This window comes from Polypterus senegalus, chromosome 13, assembly GCF_016835505.1.
Source record: "Polypterus senegalus isolate Bchr_013 chromosome 13, ASM1683550v1, whole genome shotgun sequence".
NCBI lineage: Eukaryota > Metazoa > Chordata > Cladistia > Polypteriformes > Polypteridae > Polypterus > Polypterus senegalus.
In genome coordinates this window covers 10054413-10074880 of record NC_053166.1, presented here as the reverse complement: position 1 = coordinate 10074880, position 20468 = coordinate 10054413, and the positions used below count along the sequence as shown (strand labels likewise).

General features: G+C 43.8%; 1 protein-coding gene across 1 annotated transcript in view; it reads right to left on the bottom strand.

Annotated features, from left to right (window-relative positions):
* LOC120542905 (A disintegrin and metalloproteinase with thrombospondin motifs 2-like) overlaps positions 1-20244 on the bottom strand; it is a 544393-nt gene extending 524149 nt beyond the window's left edge. Inside the window, exon 1 of the mRNA XM_039775628.1 lies at positions 19979-20244. Within this exon, the coding sequence (XP_039631562.1) occupies positions 19979-20063 (85 nt within the window). The 5' untranslated portion in view covers positions 20064-20244. The remainder of the gene's footprint in view (positions 1-19978) is intronic.
* Positions 20245-20468: the final 224 nt, after the last annotated feature.

Genomic DNA, 20468 nt, shown 5'->3' with positions numbered 1-20468 from the left:
CAGTTCTTTTTTCTCTTCATTTTCACATCTTCGGACAAATTATTGAGACGACCCTGTTAGCACGCCAAAATTTCTTATTGCAGTCCTGAGCTGTCATTACCACACCTGGCCACAAGGGACTAACCACGGTAAATTCCAAATTCTTCTGTGATTCATTCAACCCGAAATGATAATTTGTGCTCAGCTTGAAGTTGTCTGTCACAATCAACACGAAAAAAAATGTGCTGTCCAGTTTTACACAAGTGCTGTAGAGACTGACTTGGTCGCAAATGGCCATCGGCCAGTGACGACTCTGGAAACTGCACCCTTCTGTGACAACTCCTGTGCAATGAACAGGGGCCATTAATTTCAATCTGTTTTTAAATTGGTTTGAATCCTACCTGGCAGGTAGAAAATTCTTTCTTAGTTGTGGCAATTCTACTTCAAAGATACCTGATATTCTATATATGGTGGTCCACAAGGCTCTATCCTGGGTCCGCTGCTCTTTTCAATTTACATGCTTCCATTAGGTCAGATCATCTCGGGGTATAACATGAGCCACCACAGCTATGCTAATGACACACAACTGTACTTATCAACAGCTGATGACCCCAACTCTCTTGTCTCACTGACCCTAATGTCTTACTCGTGTTTCTGAATGGATAAGTAGTAATTTTCTCAATAAATAAGGAGAAAACAGAAATCTTAGTGATTGGCAATAATGGATATAATGAGGTTATTAGAAATAAACTTGATGCATTAGGATTAAAAGTCAAGACGGAGGTAAAGAATTTAGGGGTAACTATTGACTCTGACCTGAATTTTAAATCACATATGAATCAGATCACTAGGATAGCATTTTTTCACTTAAGAAATATAACAAAATTTAGACCTCTTATAACATTGCAAGATGCTAGGAAATGAGTTCACGCTTTTATTTTCAGTCGACTAGATTACTGTAACGCAGTCCTGTCAGGACCACCCAAAAAAGGCATCAATCAGTTACAATGAGTGCAGAATGGAGTTGCCAGATTCTTAACTAGGAAAAGAAAATCCGAGCACATCACACCAGTCTGAGCGTCACTACATTGGTTACCTGTGTCATTTAGAATTGACTTTAAAATACTTCTTATGATTTACAAAGCCTTCAATAATCTGCTCCATCCTGTATTTCAGAATGTCTTACACCTTACACTCCAAATCGTAACCTTAGATCTTCACATGAGGGTCTGCTTAGAATTCCAAGAGCTAAACTTAAAAGAAGTGGTGAGGCGGCCTTCTGCTGTTATGCACCTCAAATCTAGAATACGAGTTTACCGATAGGAATTCGCCAGGCTAATACAATGGAGCACTTTACAAAAATGATAAAAACTCATTATTTTTACATGGCTTTCTCTCAGCTTCATTTCAGTTAAATCCTGATGCTCTGTATATTCAATTAATTATCATTATTATTCATAGTGGCTCCAAAATCCGTACCAACCCCTATTCTCTCTTCTGATCTTTTTCTGATTTTCTGTGGTGGTGATCTGCTTCTCCGCCACCCGATCAAAGCACCGTGATGTCCTTACATTGATGAATTAAAGGCCAGAAGTCCGCATGACCATCATCATCAAGTTCTTCCATGAGAACCCTGAATACCATGAGGACTGATTGAGGTCATTTATGTTAGGTAGAATGCCTAGAGGGGGCAGGGTGGTCTCGTGGCCTCAGAAACCCCTGCAGATTTTATTTTTTCTCCAGCCGTCTGGAGTTTACTTTTGCTTTTTCTGTCCTCCCTGGCCATCGGACCTTACTTTTATTCTATGTTAATTAGTGTTTCTCTAATTTTATTTTCTCATTTATTTTGTCTTTTTTCTCTTTCTTTATCATGTAAAGCACTTTGAGCACCATCATATGTATAAAAATGTCCTATAGAAATAAATGTTGTTGTTATAGCAGAGGTGATTTAAAAGTAAGGATGGCACAGTGGTTAGTGTTTCAGTCTAACAGCTCCAGGGTTCAAATCTCTACCCAAGCACTCTCTAGATGGAGCCTGCCTCTGCATTTTTCTCCAGGTTCTCTTGCTTTCCTCCCATACCCCAAAAATATGTGCCAGGTTAATTAAGGACTCTAAATTGGCGAGTGAGTATGAGTGTGCGCCAGAGTTGGGTGGTATACTGATATTGGAAAAGTATCAAAAAAAAAATAAAAACAAACTTTAAAATGGCACGGTTACCTGCAAGTTAGGATTTTCAGTATCGGAAGTGAACTCCACATTTCATCTCAATCCCCCCAACCCAATGATATTCGCTTTTGCAGTTGTGGAAAAACATCCATTTATTAGACTTCACGAAACAAAACTTCAAGCTTCGAAGCAGTCTGAACTTTTGATGTGATCAGGACTTGGGGGGACAATGTGCTTCCACACAATGTGGACTTCACGGAGACCCACCCCTTATTGCTTCGATGAGATTGGGTCTTCATGAGGGGCACTTCTTGTTTCAGCACTATCGGGACTTCACGGGGGCTATTGCTTCAACATGATCTGGACTTCACTTGGGAACCTTATTGTCTCAAAGTTATTGGGTCTCCATGGGGACAATTTGCTTTGCTGCAATAGGGTATTCATGAGAAAAATTGTTACCACATGATTGGGACCTTCAAGGAGACCCCCAGACCTTATTGCTTCAAATCAATTTGGTTTACAAAAGGGAAACTACCTGCTTTGGCGTGATCGGGACTTCACAAGAACTATTGCTTCAGAGCTAATGGGACTTCATTGGGACAACTGCTTTGACATGATCTGGACTTCACTGGGCAACCTTATGGCCTTAACACAATCGGGACTTCATGGGGGAAAATTGCTTTGACATGTTCAGAACTTCATGGGGGACCTTGTTGCTTCAATGTGATCGGGACTTCACGGGGTTAACTGATTTGATGTCTTCGGAAAGTCATTGGGACCTTCCCTAACTGCTTATTTCACTCGGAAACAACCCCAAACCCCATTTGACACAATCGCACCTTCAGGAGGGATCCTTATTGCTTCGATGCTATCAGGAATTCATGAGGACCATTCTTTTGATGCGTTCAGAAGTTCATGGGGGTCCTTGTTGCTTTAACGTGATGGGGACTTCACAGGGACTATTGTGTCGTCAATATTGTGACTTCTCAGGGACAATTTCTTTAACACAATTTGGATTTCATGTTGGACCATTGCTTTGATGTGATAGGATATTCATGGTCAGGACTTCTCAGAGACCTGGGAAACTTACTGCTACACTTGCTGCTACACCGCTAACGGACTTCATGGAGACATCTGCCTCGACACGATCTGGACTTAACAGGGCGACCTTATGGCTTTCACGTAATTGGGACTTCACAGGGGCACTTGCTTTGAGGCGATAGGATATTGTTTCCACATGATCGGGACTTCATGAAGATCCCACCACCTTATCAATCGGGAATTAAACGAGAGTGGGACTACATGGGGTTTACTCCTTCGCCGCTAACAACACTTCATGGGCACATTATTCGGCACCTTATTGCTTCAATGCAATTGGGATCTTCACATGGGAAAATTGCTTTGACGTGTTCAGGACTTCATGCGGGCAATTGCTTCAATGTGATCAGTACATCACGGGGTCATGTAATTTGGTGTGATCAGAACTTATTGGGGACCTTCCCTTATTGCTTATTTTGCTCTATAAACACATGCCCCCCCACAACCATTACTGCTTTGAAAACAATGGGGACTTCACAGGGGATCCTTATTGCTTCGACACGATCAGGACGTCATGGATATAGAGAGGGAAGCGTTGCACGAAGAAGGACAGCAATTTCTTTGGAACGGGAATTGAGGTCCGAAAGCTGGTATCGATTCCGAACTCAAAACCTTAGCACTGATCCAACACTGGTGTGTGCGTAAATGTGCCCTGCAAAGAGACTGGCACTCTATTTGGAGCTGGCTCCCATCTCGGTAAAACAGACAGATGGATAGTTTGAAACTGCTGCGGGTGGCCAAGTGCGGTGTGTTCAACCCTTTGTGTCGAGTGGTTGGGGTGGTACCCAGCCAGGATGCCCAGGAGGATTAGATGAAGGCTTACGCCTCCTCCAGACCATGAGGGGGTGACCACCCTGGTGGCTTTGGGTACCACGGGAACAGAGCTTAGAAGCTCAACCCTTTAGGGGCCCATGGTCACCGCCAGGTGATACCCCAATGCCTATGGAGCCCTGGCCCTCAGCACTTCCACCACACCCGGAAGTGCTGGGGGAAGAAGACCAGGGACACCCAGGTGTGGAGACAATACTTCCGCCACGCCAGGAAGGGGCGGCGGAAACTCATTGTGAGACACCTGGAGCACGTCTGGATGTGTATAAAAGGGGCTGCCTCCCTTCATTCGATGACTGGAGTCGAGAAGAATAGAGTCTTGGAGGAGAGGAGTGGAGGTGAACCTGAGAAAGGCAGTGTGAAGGAAGGCCTGGACTTTGGTGGAGCATTGGGTTGTGTGTGTTACTTTGTAAAGAGAATATGTGCAATAAATGTGTGTTGGGTGTTCAAGGTGTCAAGGGTGTCCCACACCTTCTCATCCAACCTGAGTGGACTGTCATTGTGCAGCTATTTCCAAATAACTGAAACTTACATGTAATAGCGAGAGACACACAGACTCTCTGCCTGTTGCCTTTCTGCAGGTTTAGTTACTGCTGTGGACTACCAGGGGGGCGCACCAGCCACCCAAACACCCGACACGACAGACACAGAAACAAGCCCCGTAAAATAGAAGACTTTTATTCTGTGGGAAACGCTTTCCAAGTTGTTTCCCACAAGCACGAATCACAGTACATCCCAGGAATACAGCACCCAGCACTTCTTCTTCTTCTTCTCTCCCTTTCCTTCGCCTCAACTCCTCCACCGGCAAGCTTCGACCCTCTTCCTCCCAACTCTGGCTCCCCCTGGAGGCATCTACGGATCCCAACAGGGCTGTGCCGAAAATTAGTAATTCCCACGCAGCCCTGTGATAATCCGAGGTGCCATTGCAATCCATTGGGGGGCTGCCAAGTACCAGGACGGGGAAGACAGCGCCCTTCAAAAATCAATCTCCCCCTGTTCTTCCTTTAAGGAGGCGTCCCAGCCGGGTAAAGATGCCGGCCGTCCCTCACACTGCATATTTTCTGAACAACTGAGCTTCATCTCCAAATCGCACTTGACATGGAGGCACTGGATGGCTTAACACAGATACATATTGCCAAACGTATTGGGAAAATCACTAAATTCAATCACTCCCATAGCCACAGTTGTATAACATCGATTTCCTCATCATGCAGACGGCTTCTACAAACATTTGTGAAAGAATGGGTCGCTCTCAGGAGCTCAGTCAATTCAAGCCTGGTACCGTCATAGGATGCCACCTGTGCCATTTGTGAAATGTCCTCGTTACTAAATAGTCAGTGGTATAATAACAAAGTGGAAGCAATTGGGAACAACAGCAACTCAGCCAACAAGTGGTAGGCCACGTCAAATCACAGATTTGTATGTTGAGGTGGGCAAAAGGCGCCAACTTTCGGCAGAGTCAATAGCTACAGACCTCCAAAACCTCAAGAACAGTGCAGCATAGAGAGAGAAAGCTTCATGGGATGAATGGGTCTCCATGGCCGAGCAGCTGCAGCCATGCCTGACATCACCAAATGCAATGCAAAAGCGTAGTTCCAGTGAAAGGAACTCTTAATGCTTCAGCATACAAAGCCATTTTGGACAATTTTATGCTCCCAACTTTGTGGGAACAGTTTGGGGATGGCAACACGACTGGGCACACACACCAGTGCACATAGGAAGGTCTATAAAGAAATGGAGGAGCGAGTTTGGTGGGGCTGCACAGAGCCCTGACCTCAACCTGATAGACCACCTTTGGGTGACTGTGAGCGAGCCAGACCTTCTCGTCCAACATCACCGATGCTCTCCTGGTCACAAATTCCCATAAACGCACTCACCCTACACCTTGTGGAAAGCCTTTCCAGAGGAGTTAGAGCTGCAAAGGGTGGGCCAACTCCATATTAAAGCCTGGGTATTAAAGATGGGATGGCATTACAGTTCATGTGTCTGTAGAGTCAGGCATCCTTATACTTTTGACAATAGAGTGCATATAAAACTTCAGTCAATAGTCCTTTGATAACTTTACTTGAGGTGAATCTAAGAAATGGCCATAGTCTTCAAAAGGAAAAAGACGTTAGTGCCACATAATCAAAAGAATGAAAATGTTTAAAAGAGTTACATTTGTCACAGGGGCGTCACCCCTGAAAAGCTCGACTGAGGTAAGCGATATCTACTCCGGGGCGAGAGAGGGCGCTGTCACTAATGGTATCCCAAAGAAGATGCCCACTCAACCAGGATGTGATGTCATTAATAAGTCCCACCCCCTCCCAGCCGCTCCGCTGTAGAAAATTAACGAGCCAGAAAAGTGGTGGCATCGTCCCGATGAGGCGCAGAGCATGGCGTGACGGGTAAACAATAGAAAAGCCACAGCAGGGTGACATGGCTTCAGCCGTCTTTTGTGTTCAATTTTATTTGTATTATTTTGCAACTGGGATCTTGGATTTGATTAAACGAGGGTGGCACCTAACTTTTTTTTCCCTCTTCCCGACTGCCACCTTGCTGTCGGTCATCGCGCGGTCAGTTTACTTTGAGGTATCCAGATTGGTGATGTGACGTGACTGCGTGTCAACTACAGTTAAGAAGTTCCAAAACAGACCGTTTTTCTTTTACATAAACGGAACGCTGAATTCTGTAGATTCTCCATTTGTCTGTTTTGCCGAGTGTCCCATCATTCAGCCTGATCTGTGGTTTTGGAAACCCGCAGCTCGATGTGAGCGGAAACTGCAACCGCGTGTGTAAAAGAGCACAGCAGACCACCTGACTGGGGTCGATCAAACAGCACCATGCAGACCTCTTCTTTACAAACTCTGATCCTTAAAGATTCTGCTTATCATCGGCAGGATAAAAATCTGCTTCAGCACTCTGACAAGTCATGGAATCCTGCAATGCAGAATAAAGCAGAGTGGCACCTTCTGCAATTAGGCTGTTTAATGACAAACAAACAAAAAAAACACAACACAATTTTCCATCCATCCATCCATCCATTGTCCAGCCCGCTATATCCTAACTACAGAGTCACGGGAGTCTGCCTGAGCAAATCCCAGCCAACATAGGGAGCAAGGCAGGAAACAAAACCCAGGCAGGGCGCCACCCCACCGTAGGGCACACACATCCACACACCAAGCACAATTTAGGATCGCCAATGCACCTAACCTGCATGTCTTTGGACTGTGGGAGGACACGGGAACACCCGGAGGAAACCCACAGAGACGCGGGGAGAACAGGTGTTCAGGTTTCTGGGCATTGAGCTGGAAGATGACCTGACCTGGAGCGCCAACACCAAGGGGCTGCTGAAGAAGGCGCAGCAGAGACTGTATCCTCAGAATGAACCATCTCCCCAAAAAATCTGCTCCTTGCCTTTTATCTATTGAGAGTGTGCTTACGTACGGACTGTGTGTGTGACGCGGCAGCTGCACTTCCTCAGAAACTAAAGCGCTCCACAGGGTCGTCAGGACAGCGGAGAGAACAATTGGTTGTACCGTCCCCACTCTGGAACAAATCTACACCTCCCGATGCCGCAAAAAAGCAATACACATTTTACAGGATTCATCACATCCCGGTCATTGCCTCTTCCAGCTTTTGCCATCGGGCAAGAGACACAGAGCAATGAAAACCAGGACAAACCGTCTTAAAAACAGTTTTTATCCAAAAGCAATCATGGCGCTGAACTCAGAATAAGACTATCATTCTCCCAATGTGCAATATAGACAACCAGTGCAATCTGTATATTTTGTAAAGTACTTTTATTACTATTCGGTTTGTTATTATTTTCTCTCTTCTTGCCTTTTTAACTCTTATGCCTCACACTGAGTCGACTGCACCTTCAATTTCGTTATTCCTTTGTAAAAGTGACAATATAGATCTATCTATCTAACATGCAAACTCCATGCAGGGAGGACCCAGGAAGCGAACCCGGGTCTCCTTACAGTGAGGCAACAGCGTCACTACCACTGCGCCATCGTGCCGCCAACACAAACTTTCCTCACTTAAATTAATTCAGTTGTCCATTTTCATGAAAGCCTATTCACAAAATATGTTTTACTTTTAGTTATTACGAAGGAGGGCGGCATGGTGGCGCAGTGGTAGTGCTGCTGCCTCGCAGTTAGGAGACCTGGATTCACTTCCCGGGTCCTCCCTGTGTGGAGTTTGGATGTTCTCCCTGTGTCTGCGTGGGTTTCCTCCCACAGTCAAAAGACATGCAGGTTAGGTGGATTGGCGATTCTAAATTGTCCTGTGTGTGTGTGTGTGTGTGTGTGCCCTGCGGTGGGCTGGCACCCTGCCCGGGGTTTGTTTCCTGCCTTGTGCCCTGTGTTGGCTGGGATTGTCTCCAGCAGACCCCCATGACCCTGTAGTTAGGATATAGCAGGTTGCATAATGGATGGATGGATATTATATTATCATATTATATCATATTATACTATATTATATTACTGCAGTGGGCTGGCGCCCTGCCTGGAGTTTGCTTCCTGCCTTGCGCCCTGTGTTGGCTGAGATTGGCTCCAGCAGACCCCCATGACCCTGTAGTTAGGATATAGCGGCCTGGATAATGGATGGATGGATAATACGAAGGACAAAGACAAACAAGAAAACAACTTACACAATAGTGACTGTAATAGAATACATCTCAAAAATTCATCCATCCATCCATCCATCCTCTTCCGCTTATCGGGGGTCGGGTCGCGGGGGCAGCAGCTTGAGCAGAGAGGCACAGACTTCCCTCTCCCCGGCCACTTCTTCTGGCTCTTAAGAGGGAACCCCAAGGCGTTCCCATGCCAGCCGGGAGACATAGTCCCTCCAGCGTGTCCTGGGTCTTCTCCGGGGCCTCCGCCCTTTTGGATGTGCCCGGAACACCTCACCAGGGAGGCGTCCAGGTGGCATCCTGATCAGATGCCCGAGCCACCTCATCTGACTCCTCTCGATGCTCTACTTTGAGCTCCTCCCGGATGACTGAGCTTCTCACCTTATCTTTAAGAGAAAAGCCCAGACACCCTGCGGAGGAAACTCATTTCAGCCGCTTGTATTCGTGATCTCGTTCTTTCGGTCACTACCCATAGCTCATGACCATAGGTGAGGGTAGGAACGTAGATCGACTGGTAAATTTAGAGCTTTGCCTTACGGCTCAGCTCCCTTTTCACCACGACAGACCGATGCAGAGCCCGTGTCACTGTGGACGCCGCACCGATCCGCCTGTCGATCTCACGCTCCATTCTTCCCTCACTCGTGAACAAGACACCGAGATACTTGAACTCCTCCACTTGGGGCAGGATCTCTCCCCCAACCCTGAGAGGGCACTCCACCCTTTTCCGGCTGAGGACCATGGTCTCGGATTTGGAGGTGCTGATTCCCATCCCAGCCGCTTCACACTCAGCTGAGAACCGATCCAGAGAGAGCTGAAGATCACGGCTTGATGAAGCAAACAGGACAACATCATCTGCAAAAAGCAGTGACCCAATCCTGAGTCCACCAAACTGGACCCCTTCAACACCCTGGTTGCGCCTAGAAATTCTGTCCATAAAATTATGAACAGAATCGGTGACAAAAGGCAGCCCTGGCGGAGTCCAACTCTCACTGGAAACGGGCTCAACTTACTGCCGGCAATGCGGACCAAGCTCTGACACCGGTGGTAGAGGGACCAAACAGTTCTTATCAGGGGGTCTGGTACCCCATACTCCCGGAGCACCCCCCACAGGATTCCCCAAGGAATTTCAAAAATTCAGCCCAAAAACAATGTGTTGCAATAACACTGTGCTTCAGAAAATCAAAAAGTTTAAGTAGGAACGGCAAAGCTCAGAATGTGCGTTGTCTAATGCCCAGACCTGGTACATGTCTCACGGGGACTGATTTAAAGGGAACACCAGAGATCTCAACGAGGCACCGCCGCTCAGCAGCCTATCCGTACTCCCTTAGCTTAAGCTTACGTGTGACAAATTTATAACTAGTTTTGAATAAATGTCCCAAGAGCCAGTTTCTGTACTTCGTACACAGTTTGAGTACTTCGAAGACCTCCTCAATCCCACTAACATGCCTTCCAATGAGGAAGCAGAGCCTGGGGACTCTGAGGTGGGCTTTACCAGTTTACCAGTCGATCTATGTTCCTACCCTCACCTATGGTCATGAGCTATGGGTAGTGACCGAAAGAACAAGATCGCGAATACAAGCGGCTGAAATGAGTTTCCTCCGCAGGGTGTCTGGGCTTTCTCTTAAAGATAGGGTGAGAAGCTCAGTCATCCGAGAGGGGCTCAGAGTAGAGCCGCTGCTCCTCCGCATCGAGAGGAGTCAGATGAGGTGGCTCGGGCATCTGATCAGGATGCCTCCTGGATGCCTCCCTGGTGAGGTGTTCCGGTCACGTCCAACCGGGAGGAGGCCCCGGGGACACGCTGGAGGGACTATGTCTCCCGACTGGCCTGGGAACGCCTTGGGATTCTCCCGGAAGAGCTGGAAAAAGTGGCCGACCTCGGATAAGCGGAAGAGGATGGAGGATGGTTTTGAATGCTAATTAGTCATTAAAGAAACCTTTGTCATTGCACTGGCACTGCTGAAGCCTGTTGCTGTGCTCAGTCTGATTGCATGGCATTTTACAGTTCAATTCTGGGCTCAAAAATGGCTAAAATGAAACAGGATTGTCAAGAAATGTGTTAACACGTGACTAGTTAAGGATAAGCTAAGAGACTGTCGAACATTGGGACACTGAAGGAATGGCAGCTGAAAATGAGGCTTTGCCATCATATATGAATAATAAATTAAAGAGCAGTCATTTCAATCAGCAATAGCCAATAGAAACACTAGGAATACACTTTAATAAAAATACATGAAAGGTGTTGTCCCAGCTTTTGACTGTTTGTGTACTTATCATGTCACGCGCACAAAAAACAAAAGTGGAGGTTTAATTAAAGATATGGGGTAGGTTTTTGGTGTGACACTGCCTGTGGAGTGGAGAACTCTCCAGAAGACTACTGATGTCACTTCCTGTCAGGACAGCACCAGCTCCGCCTCTTCCACTTCCTCCACTACTTCATCAACTCCATACAGGAAACCGCAATTCACTGTAAGTCTTACTTCTCACCTGCCCGCCATTGTGCCATCTAAAGAAGTCATTTGCAGGCTGATGGCGCCAGTGATACATCACATGTCACATATCTCTTTAAAAATCTTATTACTTTTTCATTTAACATTTTGAACACTAAACGGGGTTCACTTTGGAGCCCCAGCCTTTCTTTTGTTTCCTTTCTATTTCATATATATACTAGCAGGCTTCGCCCCCTGCTCACTTTGCTCACCAACCCCCCTGCCTGCGCTACGTGCCAGCAACTTCCGGTCTTCTGCCGCTCACAAACAACAAAACTTTTAATTCTCGCGGATTCGCCTCTTCATTGTGAAGTATCTCTACTTTTCTCCGATGGCAACACGAATTAGACAATCTACAAGTCTCCGACTTAAAGTTTAAAGCCAAACAATATCTCCAAACTTCTGTCATATCACTTCTGTCCATATATTCGATCTCTTTTCGCGTTTACCTTTTTATCAATATTGCATTGAATTTTGATTCCGCGTTTGGACTGACATCATGACAACGCAACATATAACTGCCCGTGAGTGAATATCATTTCTTTCTCTCTATATGAACTGTGTCTGACAATAGCATTCACACAAATGAGAAATGATTAAACCGTGTGTGTGTGTGGCTGTAAATGTTTTAGATGTGGGCGGGGCTTTTCCAAATCTCTTTGCATAAAGTCTTGTCTCGCGGGGCTTGAAATTTTCTCTCGCAGGAATTTGCTTTCACCAAACAACCAGTCTTTTAATTCTCGCGGAAACGCCTCTTCGTTGTGAAGAAACACTACTTTTCCCTGATGGCAACACGAATTAGATGATCTACAAGTCTCTGACTTAAAGTTTAAAGCAAAACAATATATTTGATCTCTTTTCGCTCTTCCGTTATTTCACCGAGTATTAATTTCCATTTGTTTGCGCTAATGCAATCTTTACTATCATTTTTTGAGACTTTCAAATTTTCATACTTTCATTATCCCTAACCTGTTCTGCATGTGTATCTCGCCAACGTTTTTGAATTTATTACGATGTTCTACTTTGTCATCTACTCTTTGTCTTTTATTTCCGGCCCCGGGTGTGGTCAAATTTCTTGGCACAAAGTCTTGCCTCTTCTTTTAATATTTTTCTTCCTTTTTAGTCATGCTGGTGTGTGTTCAGGCCATAATATGTGTATATCTATTTATTTATCTATTTATGTATTTAATTTTTTGTTAAAGGACTTCTATAAAAAGCCAAATTTCCCCCTGGGAACAAATAAAGTTCTATCTACAGTATCTATATAACTTTTGCTGCAATCTGCAATGCCTGCGTCTCTGTTATATACCATTTGACATGAGACGTGTAAATGTATGTGATGCCCCATCTGTTTCGAATGACAAATGCAATGCATTTGCCTCTGTTATATGCCATTTGGTATGGGATTCATAAAAGAAATACTAATGTTTGTGGTGCGCCATCTGTTGGAATAAAAGTTGCAATACATTTTATTACTAAACATGCTTGTGATGTACCATCTTTTGGAATGACAGAGACATTTCAACTGGACTGACATACAGACGCTTATCTTTTTATTAAGATGGACTAGCTGTGCTACCCATCTAAGCAATTAACGTAGACCTCGGCATTAACATTTGCAGTGCCTAATGCAGTACATATGTCTCTGTTATTTGCCACTTGGTGTGTGATTCACAATAGCAGTGTTAACATTTGTGATGTGCCACCTATTGGTATGACAAATGCAATGCATTTCATTTCTAAAACATTTTGTGATTCACCTTCTGTTAGGAAGACAGACACATAGCAACCGAATGGATACACATACACTCTTCCTTTTATTAAGGTGGAGATCATATTGAAATATGACAAGGGCAGCTACTTTATGAAGAACTAGCTGTGCTACCCGTGAGTAATCAACGTAGACCTCAGCGTTGACATTTGCAGTGCACCATGCAACACATATGTCTCTGTTAAATGCCATTTGGTATGGAATTTGTAAAAGCAGTTTTAATGTTTGTGATGTGCCATCTGTCGGAATGACAAATGCAAAGCATTTTATTACTAAAAATGTTTGTGATGAACCATCTGTTGGAATGACAGAGACATTGCAACCAGACACACAGACCTTCATCATTTTAATAAGGTGGATAGACATAAAGAAATTTCTAGAATTGAATCCGTGAACCTCGCATGCCCAGTACTGATCAAATATGCAGCTACCTAAAATCATTGCCAGTCACACACACCAACCTAAAGGTAAATGGAGGTCTCCCTCCTCTTCATCATCACCAGTGCCACAGTAATTTTCTAGGTTTACCCAGAGTAGCACCCCCACCCCCCGAAAATTATTGCCCTCTCTGTGGTTCTGAGCCTCCTTAGGGGATTCCATTTCCACCATACCTTCTTCATCCCCTTCCACCCCTTCACCCAATCAGCCTTTCGCCCCACGTGTCCCCAACCCCTACAGCCCAACACCTCCCCACCAAGTCTCTCTTGTACCTCAGCATTCATCTTCTTGTCACTCCACACATCCTTCTGATTAGAATTCATTTCTAACAATGGTCCCTTTGCACCTTGAATTTCATAAATCTGTCTCTTTCATAGCTTTTTAGGTTTCTTGCAATATTTTTAATGCCCTCCCCAACTTTCCTACAAGGACCCGTTTCACATTTTATGGAATCAAACAAATGGCACTGGAGGGGCGACAGACCAGTATGAATGCTCATAAACTGCATCCTTAATTTTCATTACTCTGTTTTTATATCAACAAGGATATATAAGCCTGACTTGCTGTCTATTCCTATTGTTTTATTCCTAAATACTACCAATGAGTATCATAGACATATTTTTTTCTAAAACAGATTTAGTATTAGCATGGGAAAGGCACTATATTAATAAAATGCATTAATAATAATAATATTTTATAGTGTGAACATACATCCATCCATTTTCTAACCCGCTGAATCCGAATACAGGGTCACGGGGGTCTGCTGGAGCCAATCCCAGCCAACACAGGGCACAAGGCAGGAACCTATCCTGGGCAGGGTGCCAACCCACCGCAGGACACACACACAAACACATCCACACACCAAGCACACACTAGGGCCAATTGAGAATCTCCAATCCACCTAACCTGCATGTCTTTGGATTGTGGGAGGAAACCCACGCAGACACGGGAGAACATGCAAACTCCACGCAGGGAGGACCAGGGAAGCGAACCCGGGTCACCTAACTGCGAGGCAGCAGCGCTACCACTGCACCACCGTGCTGCCCCTGTGAACATACATTAATATGAAAAAGTTTGGCAATCCCTCTTAATTCTTTGGATTTTTGTTCCTCATTAGCTGAGCTTTCAAAGTAGCAACTTCCTTTTAATATGTGACATACCTTATGGAGACAGTAGGATTTCAGCAGTGACATTAAGTGTATTGGATTAACAGAAAATATGCAATATGCACCATAACAAAATTAGACAGGTGCATAAATGTGGGCACCCCAACAGAGATATGACATCAATACTTAGTTGAGCCTCCTTTTGGCCTCTCGACGCTGTCCTCCTATAGCCTCTGATGAGTGTCTGGAGTCTGCATGGAGGTATTTCTGACCATTCTTCATACAAAATCTCTCCAGGTCAGTTCAATTTGATGGACAGCCTGCTTCAAATCATCCCATAGACTGTTGATGATCTTCAAGTCAGGGGACTGTGATGGCCATTCCAGAACTTACTTCTCCCTCTGCATGAACGCCTTTGTAGATTTTGAACTGTGTTTTGGGTCATTGTCTTGTTGAAATATCCAACCCCTGCTAAAGTAACTTCAACTTTGTGACTGATGCTTGAACATTATCCTGAAGAATCTGTTGATATTGGGTTGAATTCATCTGACCCTCGACTTTAACAAGGGCCCAAGTCCCTGAACTAGCCACACAGCCCCACAGCATGATGGAACCTCCACTAAATTTGACAGCAGGTAGCAGGTGTTTTTCTTGGACTGTGGTGTTCTTCTTCCGCCATGCAAAGTGCTTTTTGTTATGACCAAATAACTCAATTTTTGTCTCATCAGTCCAAAGCACTTTGTTCCAAAATTAATCTGGCTTGTCTAAATGAGCATTTGATACAACAAGCGACTCTGTTTGTGTTGTGAGTGCAGAAAGGGCTTCTTTCTCATCACCCTGCCATACAGATGTGCTGAATTGTAGAACGATGTACAGATACACCATCTGCAGCGAGATGTTCTTGCAGGTCTTTGGAGGTGATCTGTGTGTTGTCTGTCACCATTCTCACAATCCTGCTCATATGCCGCTCTTGTATTTTTCTTGGCCTGCCAGACCTGCTGTGTTGGTTTAACAGCAACTGTGCCTGTGGCCTTCCATTTCCTGATTCCATCCCTTACAGTTTAAACCTCTGAGATGGCTTTTTGTAGCCTTCCCCTAAACCAGGGACTCGACAATCTTTGTTTTCACATCTTTTGAGAGTTGCTTTGAGGATCCCATGCTGTCTGTCACTCTAAAGAGGAGAGTCAAAGGGAAGGAAGCACAACTTGCAATTGACCACCATAAATACCTTTTACCACTCATGATGGACACTCCTGTCTGTGAAGTTCAAGGGTTAACGAGCTCATCCAACCAAGTAATCAGCACTGAGCAGTGACAGGCATTCAAATCAGCAAAATGACAAGGGGACCCACATTTTTGCACAGCCAGTTTTTAACATTTGGTTTAATTTCATACAACTAAATACTGCGTCACTAAAGATCTTTGTTCAGAAAACACCCCATTACTCCGATGTTCCTAGGAAATGAAAGACATACCACTGTTATCTTTTGTGTTGAAAGGAGAGTCAATTATTATGCAAGCTGAGAGGGGTTCCCAAACTTTTTCATATGACTGTATTTAGGGTTTTCTGCCATCAAACCTAGGAACCTGTGTGATTAACACTATCACAGTCAATGTATTCATATTAGGTGAAGGATTCATTTAAATATCTGCATATAAATATCAGAAACTTAAAGTATCTTACAGGAGACGATGTGCAAACAAGCACTGAGGACGCAATGTAAGCCACATGAATGAATGCGCCCCTCACCTCTGAGACATATGTGGCTGGATGTAAATTACTTTACGCTTCTGTGGATTTTAAAATTTGTCTCAATGCTTTTCTTATGGAAAAAAATAAATAAGTACAACTTCAAAAATTTCTGCAGTTAAACCCGGAGCTTGCTGATGGGAATTGTACATTTTTCCAGGTGGCTTCAGCTTATGTGCCATACGGCCTAGAGATTTGTGACTTCCTATATATTCTAGGTGAGAGGTGCTCATATATAAGAGATATCCAGTATAGAGAGCTCTGCCTTTTAGTGGACCCATCATCCCATATGACGGACCTTTCTGCAGATGTCTTCTATCCAAATGAAATCTGCTTTTTTTTCCCCCAAAGGGATGGTCCTGAGTCTGGCATACGGCTGGCTGACTGATGTGTATATTTTGTTCCTTTTATGTATATTGCGTTATTTCTCTGAATCTGTTTCAACCTTGTCTTGCATTACGTTGTATATGTAATCATTATACAGCATGCCAGGTTCATACAGTAACTGGAAGTGCAGCTTTGTGTCAAAGTAATAAGCTCTGCTGTCTGAAAGCTCCAGGGACCCACCTTCAAATACCAGCTCAGTCAATGTCTGCGTGGAGATGGCACATTCTCCCATGTCTGCAGGAGTTGTTGTTTTTTTTTTTATTATTTTATTTTATTTTTTTCCTAGGCGCTCTAATATCTTCCTAAAGCATGAGGCTTAAATGGATTATGAACTCCATTTTGGCCAAATGTGGATGTGGATGTAGCGGTGTCCTGCATTCACCTGGCATTTGACCCAGGGTTAGGAGCTGCTGGGACTGGCAGAGCTCTCCTAAGTAGTTAACTATGGCGGGATTTATTTATTCCAAAACAAAACAAATTGTTACCTTTCATTATCTTATTAACATATACTGTACATGTCTAAATATACAGTCACTGGGAGCCAAACATAAAACCGTTTAAAGGAAATTATACATCCATGTATGTCCTAATCCAGAGCAGGATGCTGCAGCCCATCTCAGCAAGCAACGGGCACAAGGCAGGACCAACCCCTGGACGGTGCCTCATCTCAGCTGTGTGAGTACGAGTGGCAGCGCGAGCGAGAAACTGGCACCCTGGGCAGACGCCAGTGCAGCCTGGGTGGGCTCTGGTTATCTGTGAGCCTAAACTACATCAGGCGGGTGGGATAATGCTAGATAACAGCATAACTTCTCCAAGGTAAACTGTGAGAATGACAGAAAGATGACACGAATGACAACGGAATAAAAAAAAACAGGAAAAAGCGGGACTGGGAAACAAAAAAAAAAACTTTAATGAAAAGTGTGTACGGCTGTATTCATAAGACACCCGGTGACCGTAAGTGTGTAATGGGGACGGACAGACACACACACAGACAGACAGACAGACAGATAGATAGATAGATAGATAGATAGATAGATAGATAGATAGATAGATAGATAGATATGAAAGGCACTATATAATAGATAGATAGATAGATAGATAGATAGATAGATAGATAGATAGATAGATAGATAGATATAATAGGCACTAGATAGATAGATAGATAGATAGATAGATAGATAGATAGATAGATAGATTTGAAAAGCACTAGATATGATAGATAGATAGATAGATAGATAGATAGATAGATAGATAGATAGATAGATAGATATAGATTTGAAAGACACTATATGATAGATATACAGTATACTGTACACTACATAGATATTAACTATATAACAGATTTAATAAATAGAAGATGAAAGACAGATATTATAAATTATATATCAAGACAGATAGGAAAGGTCTATAGAATAGACCTGTAGATAGATAGGCAAGGTGTTAAAGAATACATGCGAATAGATGTGAGAGGAACTATGTAATTAATAGATAGGAAAGGCTACAGATCTTCAGCTACAGTATACAGGAAAAGCACTACGTTAGATATGTAGATATGCAGAACTATATAATAGATATAAAGATAGTAAAGACCACAAAATAGACAGTGTGAAATAAATGTATGTTTTGTGTTTTCTAATTACTTTTAGAGTATATAAATTTGTACACATGCTGTACATAGACTCAGAACACACACACTGAGTGCATTTGCAAATACACAAACCAAGGAATGTCCAAAAGACAATAAAGTGTCTCATGAAAAATTTAAATGGGCTCCACTTAATATATGTCCCAAAGGCACACGATGAAAATATATTATAATTTGAAAATACAAACATGCATTCACAAACACACACACAAAGCTCTTTTTTCTACTTTTTTGTATGCTTTAGCAAAAACACGAAACGTGACAGATATCAGTGACTAATGATGGATAGATAAATTCTTTGCAATTATATAGCGCTTTTCTCACTACTCAAAGCACTCAGCAATTGCAGGTTAAGGGCATTTCTCAAGGGCCCAACAGAGCAGAGTCCCTTTTTTGGCATTTACCAGATTCGAACCGGCAACCTTCCGATTGCCAGTGCAGATCCCTATAGCCTCAGAGCCACCACTCCGCCACATAGATAGATAGATAGATAGATAGATAGATAGATAGATAGATAGATAGATAGATAGATAGATAGATAGATAGATAGATATTACACTATGAATGGCATTATATAAAAAGACTAAGAAAGATAAAAGCAAAAGGCAGTACACCACAGTTAAATAAATGTGAAAAAGATTGAGAGATGAAAAGTGCAATATGTTTTATATAGACAGACAGATTGATACTTTTAGTTCACCAATAAAAGGTGTCATTTTGCTTGACTTCTCACTAAATTCATAATGGCTAACACAGTACAACACCCTAGTACTAAAATCTTTATAAAATCAAATAAGAAGAAAAAATATAAAACTTCACTAAGCACAATTAAAAGATAGATAGATAGATAGATAGATAGATAGATAGATAGATAGATAGATAGATAGATAGATAGATAGATAGAAGATAGATAGCTATAGATAGATAGATAGATGAAAGGCGCTATAAGATAGATAGATAGATAGATAGATAGATAGATAGATAGATAGATAGATAGATAGATTTACCACTCTATTTTTAAAAAAGCACCGGACGGTTCCATTCAGCGCTGCCATGAAACTTACTCGAGTATCTCAATTCCAGATTAAAGCACGTCAACTCATTTCCTGTTCTCTTACGTTTCTGAGCGCGTTAGCCCATCATGACAAAGTTTATTTTTATTTGTATTTTTTTAGGAATGTGCCCTCTTCACGAGAGTGGCTGGTCTTCGACAGACAAGACGCCTGTGTGCACGTGTGATTCGCATTAAGAAGCTGCCCGTAATGACTGATCAATAGCTGGAATGCGCCCAGTAAATCGCCAATAGCTGTCAATACGCGCCATGCAGGCAGGACTATCCATCTCCATCACCACCTCCACTGACAAGTTTACACATTAACGTACGCGCGAGGAGCCGGGATATTCCGGCAGTTTACATGATACATTAGGATTCTTTTCTAAAGAATGAGAAAAATGCAGACATAATAATTATGAAAACACTGCTGACTTGGCATCGTATTTAGAACCAGCGCTATCTAAAGTACTGAGGAGCTGGGGAGAAAAAGAAAGAAAGAAAGAAAGAAAGTAAATCAGAAAGAAGTGCCGGCGCCAAAAAGTTAAGACATTAGATGCAGATTATAACAAAAACTGAACAGAAGGGGAGACCGATAAGGAGAAAAGGGAGACTTGGAACAACTGTAACGCTTAAGGAAAAAGAGGCACGTACCTATGTTACTGGCAATATAAAGGCAGTTCGCGGACAGACACAACGCTAACAAGATTAAGAAGGCAAGTCTGGCTCCGGGATCCATGGCAGCTCCGGACTGCGCACGAGACAGCAACCGACTTTGGGATCCAGTGTGTTAAAGTTGGCCCCGACCGGAGATCCAGCGCGCCGACACGAGCAGCAGCCCTGCAACTTACTGCAAAGTGCACCGGAGGGCTCGCGCTCGCTCGCTCGCTCGCTCGTTCTCTCTCGGCTTCTGATCGGAGAAGCGCGCGCGCGCGCACACACACACACACACACACATCAACAGCAGCCCGCCCGCCCGTCCGCAAGTCTCCCGCTCACTCGCTCGCTCGCTCGCTCGCTCGCACACTCCCTCACTCTCTCGCTCACGCTGTGCTCTTACACAGCAAATCAGGGGCATCGGAGACGACGGGAGAGAAGAGGACTAAAAACACAAGGGCGTGATGCCGCCAGGCTGAAGTCACGC